We start from the raw sequence: 18,633 nt of genomic DNA on the forward strand, positions 1-18,633 counted from the left end.
TTGTGGTTGCCAAGAAGACACCTCACCAATATATTGAGAACGACTAAGAGTATTAAGTTAAAACTTTTGGGGCTAATGCTATTACTACTTCTCCTCTTGCAATTTAAATAAATAAAAAGAGTATAAGTGTATCCAGGTTGTCAAAGAGAATAGATAGAATCTTTTGGGAATGATATTTTATTATTTCTCAGGTCAACTTCAGGAGTTATAAAATTAAATTAAAAGATACTGTTTGTGTCAGGTTTAAAAATTGTTGAAAAAGTTTCCCCAAATTACAAATAGCAACCCAAACTATGGATTCTTAAAGAAAAAAACTGAACAGATATGAAATATTTTTTTTTTTAAGAAAAGGACAATGTCAATAAAAAACAAACATAAATTAATTTTAAAAACTTTTTCCCCAAAACAAGTTTTTCAAAGACAAGTAAATAGCTCCATTAAGCCAAAGATGAGCGGGAATAAAGTCAAATAATTTTCCAATCGTAAAACCACCACAAATCGCTATCAATGAATAAATGAAACTAAAAACAACAGAAATTACAATAAATAGCCGAGTCAAACTCAAAACAAGCAAAAATTAACATTAGTACAGTTGATAACCCCCACGCCTTCACAAGACCAGAATACAATTTGCGCTTTACTGAAAACAAAAAACACAATTCAAATGTAGATAACTTCGAAGACCACACTGCCTTTCCATGACAAAAGAATAACAGTTCAAAATAGGGAAGAAACCTTTTAATCGACAGTGAACAGATATAAAAAATATTAACTGGATATTCCTAACACCGTGTATGTGTTCGAAATACCCAGTTAACAAATTTTATATTTGTTCACTGTCGATTAAAAGCTTTCATCCCTGTTATGAACTGTTATACTTTCGACAATTTAAATGTTTTCACTTGTTTTACTTTCATAAATAAAAACAATTATCAAAACATTAAGGAATAAATATCAGTATGTGTCAAATAAACTGACAATCCACGGTCACTCGTTTTTATGGCACTTGATATCTACCAAGTGACATATAGCAATCTCAAATTCTGTCGGTCGGTCGGTCTGTCTGTCTGTCCCGGTTTTGCTAGTTTAAACACTTCCAGGTAAGCTAGGACGATGAAATTTGGCAGGCGTATCAGGAACCAGACCAGATTAAATTAAAAATTGTCCTTTCCCCGAAGTGATCATCTGCGGGGGGGGGGGTAAATCGGAAAAATTAGAAAGAATGAGGTATTTTTAACTTACGAACAGGTGATCGGATCTTAATGAAATTTGATGTTTGGAAGAAAATCGTGCCTCAGAGCTCTTATTTTATATCCTGACTTGATCCGGTGACATGGGGGGAGTTTGGGGGAAGTCGAAAATTTTGGAAAACGCTTTGAGTGGAGGGATCAGGATGAGACTTGATGGAAAAATAAGCCCTAGATACGTGATTGACATAACCGGAACGGATCCGCTCGCTTTGGGGGAGTTGGGGGAGGGATTAGTTCTGATATTAGAAATTAGAAAATGAATTAGAATGAAAATGAATTGAGAAAAAATGAATTAGAAAAGAATTAGAAAATTCTGAATTAGAAAAATTGAGGTAATTTTAACTTACAACGAAGTGATCGGATCTTAATGAAATTTCATATTTAGAAGGACCTCGTAACTCAGATATCTTATTTTAAATCCTGACTGGATCCAGTGTCATTGGGAGAGGGGGGAAACCGGAAATCTTGGAAATCGCTTAAAGCGAAGAGATCAGGATGAAACTTGGTGGGAAAAATAAGCACGAGTCCAAGATACGTGACTGACATAACCGGAATGGATCCGCTCTCTTTGGTCGACTTGGGGGGGGGATGATTCGGAAAATTAGAAAAAATGAGATATTTGTTACTTATGAACGGCTGATCAGATCTTAATGAAATTTGATATTTAAAAGGATCTTGTGCTTTAAAACTATCATTTTAAATGCCGACCAGATCCTTTGGCAATAGGGGGAGGTGGAGGGGGAAACCGGAATTCTTGGAAAACGGGAAAATCGAGGTACCTTACGAATGGGTGATCGGATCTTAATGAAACTTGATATATAGAAGAACCTTATGTCTCAGATGCTTCATTTTCAACTCGAATCGGATCTGGGGATATAGAATGTTGGAGGCGGAAACAAAAATTTCGAAACCGGAAATCTTGGAAAACACTTAGAGTGGAGAGATAGGGATGAAACCTGATGGGAAGAATAAGCACAAGTTATAGATGTATGATTGACATAATTGGAACGGATTCGTTCTCTTTTGTGGAGCTGGGGGTTTTTAATTTGGAAAAATTAGAAATATTGAGGTATTTTTAACTTAAGAACGGGTGACCGGATCTGAATGAAATTTGATATTTAGAAGGGACGAGTGACCGGATCATAATGAAATTTGATATTTAGAAGGGACTCATGTCTCAGAGCTCTTATTTCAAATCCCGACCAGATTTGTTGACATTGGGGGGAGTTGGAGGGGGAAACCGGAAATCTTGGAAAACGGTTAGAGTGGAGAGATCTGGATGAAATCTGGTGGGTAGAATAAGCAAATTCATAGATACATAACTGACGTTACCGGACTGGATCCGCTCTCTTTGGGGGAGTTAGGGGTGGGGCTCACTTTTTTGGCAAATTTGGTGCTTCTGGACGTGCTAGTACGATGAAAATTGGTAGGTGTGTCAGGAAGCTGCACAAATTGACTTGATAAAGTCGTTTTCCCCAATTCGACCATCTGGGGGCCGAAGGGAGAGGAAAAATTAAAAAAATGAGGTATTTTTAACTCCCGAGTGGGTGATCGGATCCTAATGAATTTTGATATTTAGAAGAACCTCGTGACTCAGAGCTCTTATTTTAAATCCCGACCAGCATTAAGCCTCTGATTTTACTTTTAAATCAATCTATTGATTCTTAGAATTTTGCTAGAGCTCATATCATATGAGCTCTTGGCTTTTGGTTCTTCCGACCCCGTCATAAGTGCCAATGAGCTCTTAGCTCTTGTTTTTTGTTTTTTTTTTTCAGTAAAGCGGAAATTATGTTCTGGTTTTTAGAAGGCGTTGGGGTTATCAGCTGTACTAGTGATAATTAGCCCTTATTGCTAAACAATAAGCCCTTATTGTTTCGTGTAAAATGCAAGACAAACATTCAATAGATGAGACACAAAACAAATCGCTTATGAGGTTATTCAGCAATCACATTAAAAAAAATACCAGCTTTATAAATTAAATTTTTAGAAAAATAAGAGCCACAAAAAGACAATTAAGGTGAATTTTCATGTTGCTTGTCTCAGAACAATTAATCATATAAAGTCGGCTCTAAATAAAGAAACACAAGACTGATTTAAAAAAATAATTGGACTAGAAGGAGACAAACAAAATTCTTGCCCTCAAAATAGAGACGCATGAAAACCAAAAACGAGGAATTTAGAAGTATCAGAACATTCAATTCAATTCCTGCATATACCATGATATATGGGATAAATGGAAAAATTCTCTTGAAGCTAAAGACTTATTTCCGGGATATTATTTTCCTAAATACATATCAAAAGCCACTAAATCATGACAGTTTTTACTTTAAATCATGAAACTTTAGTTTTTAAGCTGCAGAATGTATTTAAAATTAATTCAGTGGAGCGTGGAGAAAACACTAATTAAAATTAATGTACCAAATGCTCATCAATGCTCAGACTCTTTTGAAATATTTTCTTTCTTTGCATATACTTTCCACTGACCACAGTAGTCTTGTTATTCCTAAACTTTCATTCATTTCGCCAATTCAACCTCCCAGCAGCACGCTTTTTATGTATGGGAGCCAATAGCAATCACATAGTTCTAAACCTTGTGAATATCAATCAGGGTTGAATGTAAGAATTTGAATTTTTTTCTGCTAATGAGGGTGCAAATGTGACTTGTTTCAAAAAGGGAATATATATATATATATATATATATATATATATATATATATATATATATATATATATATATATATATATATATATATATATATATATATATATATATATATATATATATATATATATATATATATATACAGAGGGGAATTTAGTTCCGTGAAGAGCCGTTCAAAAGGGGGAGGGACAGCGGGGCAGCAACCCGGAGTACAATGCTTGGGGGGTCTTGGTTGGGGTATTGCCAACTTCATCAAATTTTTCAATTTGATCCGATGTTTTTGGCTTATATTAGAGTCGGGAGGGGAGGGCCGTAAATGAATTTTTCCCATGGCACTATTAGCCCTAAAAATATCTCTGGCTCCGTACTCCCCTCCCCCATGTCTTAAAAATCTCAAGGTTTTACGGTGTTTCGTATAATTTCTTATACTTTGCATAAAATCTGCGTATTCTCGTTTTTTTTCTCTCGAAGTTTTATCCCTATTCAAAAAGTTTCCTATCCCCCTGAAATAAAGTATTTGTGTCTATGCCAGAATTGCAGCCCTCGTTAAATATACACATATTTATACCCCTATTTTTCATTTTTGCTTCTATAAGCCTTCTATTTTTTCTAGGTGAAAAAGTGGCCATTGAACCAGGAATTCCTTGTAAACTGTGTCACCTGTGCAGAAGTGGGAAATACAACCTTTGCGAAGAGGTGAGGTTCTGTGCAACACCACCAGTAGACGGTACCCTAGCAAGATATTATGCTCATCCGGCAGACTTTTGCTTCAAGTAATTTTGTTGTTGGAATCTATGACTTATTGCTTTAACTAAATATGTTTGCGACTGTATCCAACATTAAGGCAGTATTGCCAGATGTTTGCTTTAAAGCATCGTCGCCCTAAGAGGGAAAATGCACTGAAAGCTCAGCTGTTCTCGTGAAAATGTGCCCAATGATTGATACCCCTCCCCCCTCCTAAAAAAGCGAATTTGAAAAGCTCAATGCGCAGCCACAAAAAACACCGAAATGGCGAAAATGCATCCCGTCTAGCCATTGTGCATGGATGCCGCCTGAGGCCAACACAGCTACGCAAGCTCCTTCTCCCTCGCGATCTTTTCAAGGCCCCCCTCATTACGCCCTCCAGGGAAGTTTCTATTTCTTTTAAATCTTTCTTTATGACATCCTCCCATCCCAATCGTCTGCTTTTTGTTTAGCCCTCGAAGGTTGGTCCAAAAGGACAATCTTTGGCAATCTGTAATCGTTCATCCGCAGAACGTGCCCTAGCCATCTCAACATTTCTTTGATTACAGCCCTAGAAAGCGGGATTGAACACCCATTTTCGTACAGCCTACTGTTTGAAATAGGGCTAGTCAGCTGGGTACCCAAAACAATCCCTAGGTAATCTCTCTGGAAAACATCTAGCAAATCTTCATCCGCTTTTTGGAGCACCCGTGCTTCAGAGCCATATTTGACCAGTGTCATCACCGTAGCTTCCAATATTCTAATCTTAGTTTGCAGACTTAACTTCCTATTCTTCCAAAGTTTTTTTCTAACTTTAAAAAATACCCTGAGCCTTGACTATTCTACTTTTAACATCTTCACTGCTTCTGCCGTCTTTACTAATAATGCTACCAAGAAAAGGTGACCAAACTTCATCTTTTCATCTTTATTTATTCCTAGCCTTAGTGACTTAGACTTCTTAACATACATTTTCAAACCTATTCCAGCACCCGAAACACAGTACTTTCCTCCTCTTTATATACACGATTCCAATTGTGATTTGAAGTTTATTTTAGAGCGTTGTCACGTTTGCAGAAGGGTGAATTTGTAGATGACGGATGAGTAGATAGTTCTTTTCTTATAATTTATTTATTTATTTGAAAACCCGTGCTAAGAAAGTAAGAAGACGGAGCAGTGAAAGAAAACAAAATAATGAAACAATAAAGACAATAATTAAACACTTCGGAAAAAACAAGACAAGCAAATTTAGGAAAGAAACCAGAATTAAAAAAGACTTATAAGCAAACGAGTATGAGTATGATTAATATATGTGCTGCAGAACGTCAATTTTCGGTTCTATCAAATATAAAAACGAAACTCAGGAACAGTCTACTTCTCGACACGATAGACTCACTGACAGGGCTGCCAAATTTTTTTTAAGGAGTGTGTCATATTTTTTCCAAAAATGTGCTTTTTGTGTCATATTAGATTCCGTAATGTGTCACAAAATATGTCATATTTTCTTTTTGGTACAAGTGGTCTCATATTTAATTGTCAAATCTTTATTTAGAGTTTTGAACATATAATCTTTTTCAAATCAGTTCAGAAATGAGTAAACTTAACCTTATCCTATTATCTTGGGATCATGACCTTTTTATGACGTCATGCAAGAAATAGAAACATTGGATTAAATTAATGTTACACACTATGAATTTGTGTCTGGGCGGCCAACGAGGCAAGTTTACATTTATAAAAGTTTTAGGGACAATCAATTCCGATAGTAAATTGAAAATAGACTTTTTGTATGAAGTCATAATCGTAATCGGCTCTATACGTTATCGGCTTTATTGGCTAAGCTTTTATGCCATATTTGTTAAGTGGGATGAACCTCCTGTACTCCTAAAAATGGGAGTTGCTGCTTATGCATACAGCTTTGGTAAACTGCGTGCTGTTTACTTTTTAATATTAAGTACCTACCAGTTGGTTACATCAAATACTCAATCAAGAAGCCAATTAAGTTCAGATATTCAGCGTGAATTTTGATTTGAAATTTCCGCCTATGGCTGTTTTCTTCGCGTGGTTTAAATTTTAAATATGGTAGTGGCATCTGTCCTGTATTCCGCACTGTTTGTGTACTACTGCCACCCGTTAGGTAGCGCTATTCCCTTCCATTAATTTGTAGCTTTTCTGGAGGTAGGAAATTGAAATTTTACTTTTCTTTTATTGCCATTTAAAAAAACAAGACTTGGATGACAAAAATGTGTAATTTTTTTTAAATGTGTCGTTTTTATCAATTGTGTCATTTTTTATTGAAAAATGTGTCATTTTCGTCGATTGTCGACCCAAAACAATCTGTAGGCAATCTCTCTGAAAAACATCTAGCAAATCTTCATCCACTTTTTGGAGCACCCGTGCTTCAGAGCCATATTTGACCAGTGTCATCACCGTAGCTTCCAATATTCTTATCTTGGTTTGCAGACTTAACTTCCTATTCTTCCAAAGTTTTTTTCTAACTTTAAAAAATACCCTGAGCCTTGACTATTCTACTTTTAACATCTTCACTGCTTCTGCCGTCTTTACTAATAATGCTACCAAGAAAAGGTGACCAAACGTCACCTTTTCATCTTTATTTATTCCTAGCCTTAGTGACTTAGACTTCTTAACATACATTTTCAAACCTATTCCAGCACCCTAATCACGAAATACCTCTAAAAGTTAATTCATTTTGCTCAAACTTTCATCTTTGATGCTTAAACCATCAGAATAATCTAAGTCAAGGACTTTTTCCTCCTCTTTTGATTCCTTGGTCTCCCATTGCCTTTCCCGTGCTACTTCATCCAAATGATCCATATAAAGGGGGATAGAACAGAACCCTGCTTAACTCCTGATTTAATTGGAAACCAGCTGCTAACCCCATCTCCTACCTTAACCGCAGCTTTGTTATTTTCGTATTTAGCACTAATCACTTTAATGTATTTTTCCGGTTTACCATACAAGGATAAAACCTTTGCTAAAGCTCTTTCATCAACCGAATCGAACGCTTGAGTAGTATAGCTGTAACAGGAACAACGCTTAGTTCATTAGCATAGCCGCATTAGAACTTGATTTGCATAACCGGTTACTTTCCAAGTAACAAGAACGGCGCTTAGTTTATTAGCATAACCGTGTCAGAACATAATTTGCGTAATCGGTTACTATCACTATTGATATACGCTGAAATTAAAGTTGGAACACGTATTTTTATTTGACTGAATTTTTCGTATGAAAGCAGCTTGAGAATGTGGCATTACTAGCAGTTTTGAATCGAAACTAAAAAAATGAACAAGCGAGCTCAAGGTAAGACTTCTTATGTTTGTTCGAATTTACAAACAATTAGAATTAAAACGCCTTACCTTTTAGTTCCATCCTTTAAGCAACACAAAAATTCAAAGTCTTCACAGATAAAATTTACATCTGAAAAATTCATTTTCCACGAACCTATACTTCAGACTAACACTTAGATATCATTCGAGTTATCGAAACTGTTATCGAGTTTGACCATGTAAATGGCCTTAAGAACGTTGGTGTGCTACTGCGAAGATAAATATTCTTGACATCAGTATGGGTTACAAAAAGAAGCAATGTTTTTTAAATGGGGGTTCAAGATATGTAAATGCCAGGATAATTATTCTTGACATCAGAATAAGTTACAAAACAACACCATTTTTGAAATGGGAGTTCAAGATGCGCCTGCTGCAATATACTAAAGAAAGCCTATTCAGGCTTCGAAATCGGAATTCCAAGCCAAGTTTAAAACAGGTCCTGTGTTACAGCATTTTAGATCTCATTTGAATTCTTGAAAATTATCCAAAACTCCTTAGCCACACTATTCAGGCCTCAAAATAAGAGTTCCAAGCTAAGTTTCAAACAGGTCTTGTTTTACAGCATCTTGAATCTCGTTTGAATTCTTGAAAATTATCTAAGACTCTTTAGTTACACTATTCAGGCTTCAAAATCAGAACTCCAAGCGAAGTTTAAAACAGGGCCTGCATTACAGCATCTTGAATCTTGTTTAAATTCTTGAAAATTATCTAAGATTCTTTAGTTACGCTATTCAGGCTTCGAAATAAGAATTGCAAGCACTATTTGTGAAATGGTAGTTCAAGATATGCCTAGTGCAATATACTAAAGAAAGCCTATCCAGGCTTCGAAATAAGAATTCAAAGGTAAGTTTCAAACAGGGTGTGTTACAGCATGTTGAATCACGTTTGAATTCTTGAAAGTTATCTAAAAATCTGTAGTTAAGCTATTCAAGCTTCGAAATAAGAATTCCCTGCTAAGTTTCAAATACGGTCTGCGTTACAGCCTCTTGAATCTCGTATGAATTCTTGAAAACTATCTAAGACTCTTCAATTAGGCAATTCAGGCTTCGAAATAAGAATTGCAAACTAGGTTTCAAACAGGGCCTGTGCTACAGCATCTTGAATCTCGATTGCATTTCTGAAAATGATCCAACACTCTGTAGTTACACTGTTCAGGCTTCAAAATAAGAATTCCAAGCCAAGTTTCAAACGGCCTGCATCACAGCATTTTGAATCTCGCTTGAATTCTTGAAAATTATCTAAAGCTCCTTAGCTACGCTATTCCGACTTTTCTGAAACTAATTTTCAAACTACTACGAGTACTACTACTACTATTGCTACTACTACTACTGCTGCTACTACTACTGCTACTGCTACTACTTCTATTTTTTAATATTGATAAATATCTTTTTCTCTATGCATTCTATTTCCTTTTGTTTACATAAATGATAACAGTATCATAAATGAATATTAAAACTTATTTATATTGAAGGTCGATTAAGATTCATCATCACAAAAAAAAAACGTTGCATGTGTATGTATGTGCTAATATATATTTATTTATTATGCATGTGTTTCAAATAATATGAAACTATAGCTCGTTAATATTTCTTTTTTCAGTTATATAAAACCGTACCGATTTCGAAAATAAAATAAAATTATATTATTATTATTATTTTAGGTTAACCTAGCTTTATTGTCAACGCCAACTCAGGGGATGGACAACCTCTGTGTTGAGTTGAGACACCTATATTGTCACCGCTAGTAGAATTTCAAGTTGATGGGCTTAGTGATTTGCTCTCCGATAACAGCGAACTAGAATGGTATGAAAAACTACTGAAAGATTGTTTTGGACAGGAGAATGTTGATAACGAATTTAATGGTAATCTCCATGTTGACTTACACTCTCATAATAACGACGATCCAGAGTGGAATGAATTTTTTTTTGAAAGAATGCCTTGGAGAGGTGAATGTGACTCCCACAAATATTTCAATGAATAGTACCCCAACTCAGCCAAGTGCCCTCGAAAAACAAAGTTTATCAGGGAGTTATTTTGCTTTGACTAGCCGTCTCAGTCCAAATACACTCGAAGACATGCTGAGTGAGCTGGGTAAGCATGCTGAGTGAGTGATTCCGCTCCACGCTTCAACCCTCTTGTAGATCCTCATATTGAAGTAGGACAGAGTGGTAGTGGTGCAGTAGAGGAAACCCTGCAACGTCCTATGTATTGCCAGACTTTTATCCATCAAACTCCGCCTTGCAAAATATATATGTTTATGTGGCCACATTTGGGGATGCATTTAATACATTGATAGCGGGGATATTATCCCAGATCCAATATAGATAATACAATCCTATGTAGGCAAGATTTGAGCTCTTTTTAAATGAAAGATTTGGGAATGGGGAGCTTGGGAAGTTGTTCCTTAGTATCCATCGATGGTAGTTCATATTTGTTCGGAATTTGTGCAAATCGCAGATATTGGCGAATAACTCACTTTTTTTATAACTCACTTTCATCGTCGTTAGGTATTTGATTTTAATTATTTTAGTATTTGGTCTTTTCTTAAATTTTATTGAATTTTTGTGTGTTTTTCATTGGTTTTGTTGTACTTTTCGCGTCTGTTTTTTGGTTTTTGCTTTTTCCTTGATCATATTATTTTGTTGGTGCTGAAGAAGAAAGGTGATTGTTCTTTTGAAACATTCGCTTTCTGTGTTTTCTTTAGAATTTTCATTTGGCCTTTAAAAATCCAATTTTTGATCGTTTTCCTTCTTTATGGAATGGGCAGCAAGCAATACCGTAAAAGCATCCATCACACAAAAATTATTTTATTTTAATGACAGGTCGGGTGATGTGTATTCTTACTATGTGCAAACTGAAATGCTAACACTTCACCCGAACTTGCATAAATTTGAGGATGTATGAATGGACTGGGTAAACAGAGTTACCATAAAACTAGATAACCATAATGAGAGGCGGAGTGGGCCAGTGGTTTTACTTATTGAAAATTTAAATGTATATATTTGTAAATTTAAAAAAGATTTTATTTTAAGAGGTGGTGGGGCGGAGAAGTGAGCTAAAGTATTACAATTTAATTCAGATTTAAAGGGATGTGAAGGCGTACAACGAATTTGTTTCAGTACAGGGCTTCAGTGTTTCAAATATACATTCCTTATAGAAGCCCACAAATCTCCGCAAGATGTTACTAGCAAGACAAAGTTATACTAATGAGCAGCTAATAGGGATGAAGTAAAGTTTCCTAAAGTAGATTTCAATTATTTAAATGGTCGATATTCAGTAACTATTAAGGGAATAGATACTTTTGAGCGGACTAATCAACATCAAAAGATTGGTGCTACTGTTTTACAATATGATACAGAATTTTTATGAGGGTGAGCACAGTAATAAAAAGGGGGTGATATATCCATGAGGGCTCCATCCATTGAATCAGTGAAGCACTGGGTATTGCTTCTTTATACGCCTGCTACAGAACCTGATTCAATTGGACATTTTAATCCAATTACCGATATTAGTCGAGTTCTGGATGAGGGGGAATCAAATAAACCAAGTGCTTACTCTTATTGTCCAATGTTTCTTTTTAGATTTTATACTGAATTAAAATTAAAGCATCATATGAGACACTCTAAGCGTCACGGTTACCAATCTGTGGAAACACTTAGCGGTGACAAGCCCATCTGGCGTTTCAAGAAATTTTAAATTCACTCCTACAGAGAGACAAGATCGCCTTAGATTACGAGGCTAAACTCACAGATATGTACAATCCATCAAATTCAAATCGTGTCGAAGAGCTTGAAGCCTTTGCAGTCTCTTACACCCATGCCCATAGAGACTCGAGTAATAACATGCACTTGGTAGAGGTTTTTAAGACATTGGGAGGGGAAGATTGTATGGACGCAGCCTTGACAGCACTTATTAAAACAGCAAATAAGTCATTTTCACGACTATGCAATATAAATGATCCAATGACTTTATCACCAGAGGACGAGTTGGCCATTAAAAATCAGAAGATGTATTGGGTTTGTAACGGCAAATTTGTTGAGAGTAGTGGGGGAGGGATTCCAGTTGGTGATCATAATCATTTAAGCAATCCAATTTTATCGAGGGGTAGCAACTTTTACGGGCTGGCTCATAAATCATAAATTTAAACACTTGACAACAGTACTTTCCACCTCTTTGTATACACAATTCCAATTATGATTTGAAGTTTATTTTACGAGCGTTGTCACGTTTGCAGAAGGGTGAATTTGTAGATGACGGATGAGTAGATAGTTCTTTTCTTATAATATATTTATTTTGTTTGAAAACTCGTGCTAAGAAAGTAAGAAGACGGAGCAGTGAAAGAAAACAAAATAATGAAACAATAAAGACAATAATTAAGCACTTCGAAAAATACAAGACAAGCAAATTTAGGAAAGAAACCAGAATTAAAAAAGACTTATAAGCAAACGAGTATGAGTATGAGTATGATTAATTTATATGTGCTGCAGAACGTCAATTTTCGGTTCTGTCAAATATAAAAACGAAAATCAGGAAGTCTACTTCTCGACACGATAGACTCACTGACAGGGCTGTCAATTTTTTTTTTAAGGAGTGTGTGATATTTTTTCCAAAAATGTGCTTTTTGTGTCATATTAGATTCCGTAATGTGTCACAAAATATGTCATATTTTCTTTTTGGTACAAGTGGTCTCATATTTAATTGTCAAATCTTTATTTAGAGTTTTGAACATATAATCTTTTCCAAATCAGTTCAGAAAGGAGTAAACTTAACCTTATCCTATTATCTTGGGATCATGACCTTTTTATGAGGTCATGAAAGAAATAGAAACATTGGATTAAATTAATGTTACATACTATGAATTTGTGTCTGGGCGGCCAACGAGGCAAGTTTACATTTATAAAAGTTTTAGGGACAACCAATTCCGGCAGTAAATTGAAAATAGACTTTTTGTATGAAGTCATAATCGTAATCGGCTCTATACGTTACCGGCTTTATTGGCAAAGCTTTTTATTTACTCAATATTTAAGCCATTCAACCAGCTTCAATTAGTATTTTTGTCATATTTGTTAGGTGGGATAAACCTCATGTACTCCTAAAAATGGGAGTTGCTGCTTATGCATACAGCTTTGGTAAACTGCATGCTGTTAACTTTTTAATATTAAGTACGTACCAGTTGGCTACATCAAATACTCAATCAAGAAGCCAATTAAGTTCAGATATTCAGCGTGCATTTGATTTGAAATTTCCGCCTATGGCTGTTTTCTTCGCGTGGTTTAAATTTTAAATATGGTGATGGCATCTGTCCTGTATTCCGCACTGTTTGTGTGCTACTGCCACCGTTAGGTAGCGCTATTCCCTTCCATTAATTTGTAGCTTTTCTGGAGGTAGGAAATTGAAATTTTACTTTTCTTTTATTGCCATTTAAAAAAACAAGACTTGGATGACAAAATGTGTCATTTTTTTTAAATGTGTCGTTTTTGTCGATTGTGTCATTTTTTATTGAAAAATGTGTCATTTTCGTCGATTTTGTCATCATTTCGACTGAATGTGTCATTGTGTCACGCAACATTAAATTGTTGCATTTTGACACAAAATGTGTCAATTTGGCAGACCACTCACTGATGCATGCAGGCAGCTGGTCTCTCGTACCTCAGGAACCGTGCACGACCGGGAAATTCCTTCCGATATGTGGAAGAATTTTATGGCCTGGTACAAGGAGAAAGAAAAAGAGACCAATGAGCCCTAAGTATAGCCAGGGTCGAATATACTTGAGGTTTTGGGGAGGGGGGTCTGTGTGTGAGAGATTACCAATTTGTTCAGTGCTTATATATCTGAAATTCATCTGTAATTTTTAGTACAAATATGCGATTGATTTTGGCTTACATTTTTCTTCGGCCTCTAGGTCCATTAGAAGTACAATAGTAACCATTAAGACAGGAAGACGGCTTAGTAGTATTGTTGGTTCAAGCTCAGCTTCAATGAGTGCACAATGAACCACAGACAAGTTGATAGACAGATAGTTGGAACTGTTTTTATGGCACTTGGTATTAACCAAGTGACATATAGCAATCGCCAATTCTGTCGGTCTGTCTGTCTGTCGGTCTGTCTGTCGATCCCGGTTTTGCTACTTTAGGCACTTCCAGCTAAGCTAGGATGATGAAATTTGGCAAGCGTATCAGGGACCGGACCAGATTAAATTAGAAATAGTCGTTTTCCCGATTTGACCATCTGGGGGGAGTGGGGGGCTGGTTAATTCGCAAAAAATAGAAAAAATGAAGTATTTTTAACTTATGTGCGAGTGATTGGATCTTAATGAAATTTGATGTTTGGAATGATATTGTGTCTCAGAGCTCTTATTTTAAATCCCGACTGGATCTGATGACATTGGGGGGAGTTGGAGGGGGGAAAACCTAAAGTCCCGGTTTTGCTACTTTAGGCACTTCCAGGTAAGCTAGGACGATGAAATTTGGCAAGCGTATCAGGAACCGGGCCAGATTAAATTAGAAAATAGTCGTTTTCCCGATTTGACCATCTGGGGGGGGGGTTAATTCGGAAAAGATAGAAAAAATAAAGTATTTTTAACTTATGAGCGGGTGATTGGATCTTAATGAAATTTAATATTTTGAATCATATTGTGTCTCAGAGCTCTTATTTAAATCCCGACCGGATCTGATGACATTGGGAGAGTTGGAGGGGGGAAACCTAAAATCTTGGAAAACACTTAGAGTGGAGGGATCGGGATGAAACTTGATGGGGAAAAAAGCGCAAGTTCCAGATACATGATTGACATAATCGGAGCTGATTCGCTCTCTTTGGGGTAGTTGGGGGGGGAGTAATTCTTAAAAATTAGAAAAAATGAGGTATTTTCAACTTACGAACGGGTGATCGGATATCAATGAAATTTGATGTTTAGAAGGATATCGTGTCTTAGAGCTCTTATTTTAAATCCCGACCGGATCTGGTGACGGGGGCGGGGAGTTGGGAGGGGGAAACCTAAAACTTGGAAAACACTTAGAGTGGAGGGATCGGGATGAAACATGGTGGGAAAAATAAACACAAGTCTTAGATAGATGATTGACATAAACGGAACGGTACCGCTCTCTCTGGGGTAGTTGGGGGGGGGGGGGTATTTCTGAAAAATTAAAAAAGATGAGGTATTTTTAACTTACGAACGGGTGATCGGATCTCAATGAAATTTGATATTTAGAAGGATGTTGTGGCTCAGAGCTCTTATTTTAAACCCGACCGGATCTGGTGACAATGGGGGGGAGTTGGGAGGGGGAAACCTAAAACTTGGAAAACACTTAGAGTGGAGGGATCGGGATGAAACATGGTGGGAAAAATAAACACAAGTCCTAGATAGATGATTGACATATACGGAAGGGATCCGCTCTCTTTGGGGTAGTTGGAGGGGGGGTATTTCTGAAAAATTAAAAAAAATGAGGTATTTTTAACTTACGAACGGGTGATCGGATCTCAATGAAATTTGATATTTAGAAGGATGTCGTGGCTCAGAGCTCTTATTTTAAACCCGACCGGATCTGGTGACAATGGGAGGGGAGTTGGGAGGGGGAAACCTAAAACTTGGAAAAAACTTAGAGTGGAGGGATCGGGATGAAACTTGGTGGGAAAAAAACACGAGTCCTAGATACATGATTGACATAATCAGAACGTATCCGCTCTCTTTGGGGTAGTTGGGGGGGGGTTAATTTCGAAAATTAGAAAAAAATGAGATATTTTTAACTTACGAACGGGTGATTGGATCTCCATGAAATTTGATATTTAGAAGGATATCGCGTCTCAAAGCTCTTATTTTAAATCCTGACCGGATCTGGTGACATTGGGGGAAGTTCGGGATGGGGAAACCTAAAATGATGGAAAACGCTTAGATTGGAGGGATTGGGATGAAACTTGGTTGGAAAAATAAGCAGAAGTCTTGCATACGTGATTTACATAATTGGAACGGATCCGCTCAATTGGGGGGAGGTAATTCTGAAAAATAAGAAAAATGACGTATTTTTAACTTACGATGGAGTGATCGGATCTTCATGAAACTTCATATTTAGAAGGACCTCGTAACTCAGATATCTTATTTTAAATCTCAACCGGATCAAGCGTAATTTGGGGGGGGGCAGTTGGGGGGACTTGAAATCTTAGAAAATACTTAAAGCGGTGAGATCAGGATGAAACTGGATGGGAAGAATAGAAACCTGTCTAAGATACGTGACTGACATAACTGGACCGGATCTGCTCTCTTTGGTGGAATTGGGGGGGGGTAATTTTGAAAATTGAGGTATTTGTAACTTACGAAGGGGTGACCAGTTCTTAATGAAATTTGATATTTAGCTGGGTCTTGTGCTTTAAAGTTCTAATTTCAAATTCCGACCAGATCCTGTGACATTCGGGGGAGTTGGAGGGGAAACCGGAATTCTTTGAAAACATGAAAATTGGGGTATTTTTATCTTACGAATAGATGATCGGATCGTAATGAAATTTGATTTTTAGAAGGAATTCATGTCTCAGAGCTCTTATTTCAAATCCTGACCAGATCTTTTGACATTGGGGGGAGTTGGAGGGGGAAATCTTGGAAAAACACTTGGAGGAATCGGGATGAAGCTTGGTGGATAGAATAAACAAATGTCCTTGATTCGTGATTGACAGAATCGTACTGGATTCACTCTCTTTGGGAGAGTAGGGGGGAGGGGTTCAGTGATTTGGCGAGTTCGGTGCTTCTGGACGTGCTAGGGCGATGAAAATTGGTAGGCGTGTCAGGGAGCTGTACAATTTGACTTGATAAAGTCGTTTTCCCAGATTAGACCATCGGGGGGGCACAAGGGAGAGGAAAAATTAGAAAAAATTAGGTATTTATAGCTTACGAGTGGGTGATCGGATCTTAATGAATTTTGATATTTAGAAGGACTTTGTGACTCAGAGCTCTTATTTTAAATCTTGACCGGCATTAAGCCTCTTATTTTCCTTTTTAAATCAATCTATTGATTCATAGAATTTTGTTAGAGCTCATACCATATGATCTCTTGGCTCTTAGCTCTTCTCGCCTCGTAACAAATGCCATATGAGCTCTTAGCTTTTGTTTTTTTCTGGGAACGAAGTTCCGATTGTCGAGTCAAAGTGACATACTGTACAAGAGAAGAAAAGTAGGCACAAAGCATGTTAAAACAAAAAGAAGCGTGTTCAGGCGTTATATTTCATTGTTACGAATTTTTTCTCGACTGAATCCAGGTCTCGGACAAGTTTTGTGGTCTTATATTTTTCCATTTTCGAAGGCGTCAACTAAAGCTTAGCCGACTACGATTACGACGTCATACTTAAAGTCTTTAATTTACTGTCGGAAATGTCTGTCCCTAAGACTTTTATAAATGTAAACCTGCCTCGTTGGCCACCCAGACACAAATTCATAGTGTGCAACATTAATTTAATCGAATGTTCCTATTAATTTCATGACGCCATAAAAACGTCTCGATCCCAAGATAATAGTTTAAGATTAAGTTTACTGCTTTTTTGAACTGATTTGGAAAAGATTATACATTCAAAACTCTAAATAAAGATTTGACAATTAAATATGATACCACTTGTTGCAAAAAAATATGACACATTTTAGGACACATTATGGAATCTGAAATGACGCAAAAAGCACATTTTCGGAAAAAATATGACACACTCCTAAAAAAAAATCTGGCAGCCCTGTTGGAGTCGCCATGGTCAAAACCCAACTCAAGGAATATTACAGCCCCCACATTGAACAACAAAGAAAGTTTCCTTTTTGGAAGGGAAGCCCATCTTTCTCCCTTTTTTTATTGGGAGGATGATCGTATCAAACCAGTTGTCGTAGAATGTTATAAAAGTAATCATTCAAACGGAAATTATTATGTCTAGTGCGCGTTTTAAGTAACAAATGAAATCATACCACAACAAATTGGTGTTTTCTGTCATTTTGTGCCAAGAAAGATAAATTCCTAGAGAATGGATATTCTAAGACAGTCAATCACTTTTCCATATCATAAAACCCTAATCAGGATGTTAACGTCCTGTTAACGCAAGAAAAGTTTAACAGAACAAAGAGGTGGGAAGTTCCCCCTCTTCTTCATGGCAGAGGACTGTTCCTTTTCAGGATTTTCAACAGTGGTCATTCAAATGGTAGAATTATCATTTCTAATGACTAATTATCCCAAAATGTATAAGAAGAAAAATAACAGAAGTATAATTTCTTGTGAGGCGTTCAAAATTCTTCGCAGTATTGCCGCAGAAAATTGTAAAAGTAATAACACGAATCTTCGTAAATTACACTAACTACACACCCTAAATTCTTTTTATGTCCTTTAGTTTTCTTAAACATTTTATCAATAATTGAATTTGTATCCACAACTCTTCAAAGATGTCAACAATAACATACCCTTGGGACTCCTTTTGTGACAAAATTGCAGATATTTAAAATGAAAAGCTTAAGAGAGATGGAAAGCAAAATCTACATTTAATGCCCTATTTATTTATGTTGACAGATATAGTTCCTGGCCTAAGTTTGACAAAAATCATCTTTTTGTAAGGTTTATTGTTTAAGGTTTATTTTTAAACCTACAAACGAGCAAAAATTACTGCTTCACAGTTTATGCAATATATACATATATGAAAAATTTTATGAA

General features: G+C 36.4%; 1 protein-coding gene across 5 annotated transcripts in view; it reads left to right on the forward strand.

Moving 5' to 3' along the window:
- LOC136039398 (sorbitol dehydrogenase-like) overlaps positions 1–18,633 on the forward strand; it is a 92,588-nt gene that overhangs the window by 27,974 nt on the left and 45,981 nt on the right. For all 5 annotated transcript variants that reach the window (XM_065723101.1, XM_065723099.1, XM_065723102.1 and 2 more), the window contains one exon: positions 4,523–4,685. In XM_065723101.1, coding sequence (XP_065579173.1) covers positions 4,523–4,685 — 163 coding nt within the window. The remainder of the gene's footprint in view (positions 1–4,522; positions 4,686–18,633) is intronic.

The sequence above is a fragment of the Artemia franciscana genome, chromosome 19 (assembly GCF_032884065.1).
Source record: "Artemia franciscana chromosome 19, ASM3288406v1, whole genome shotgun sequence".
NCBI lineage: Eukaryota > Metazoa > Arthropoda > Branchiopoda > Anostraca > Artemiidae > Artemia > Artemia franciscana.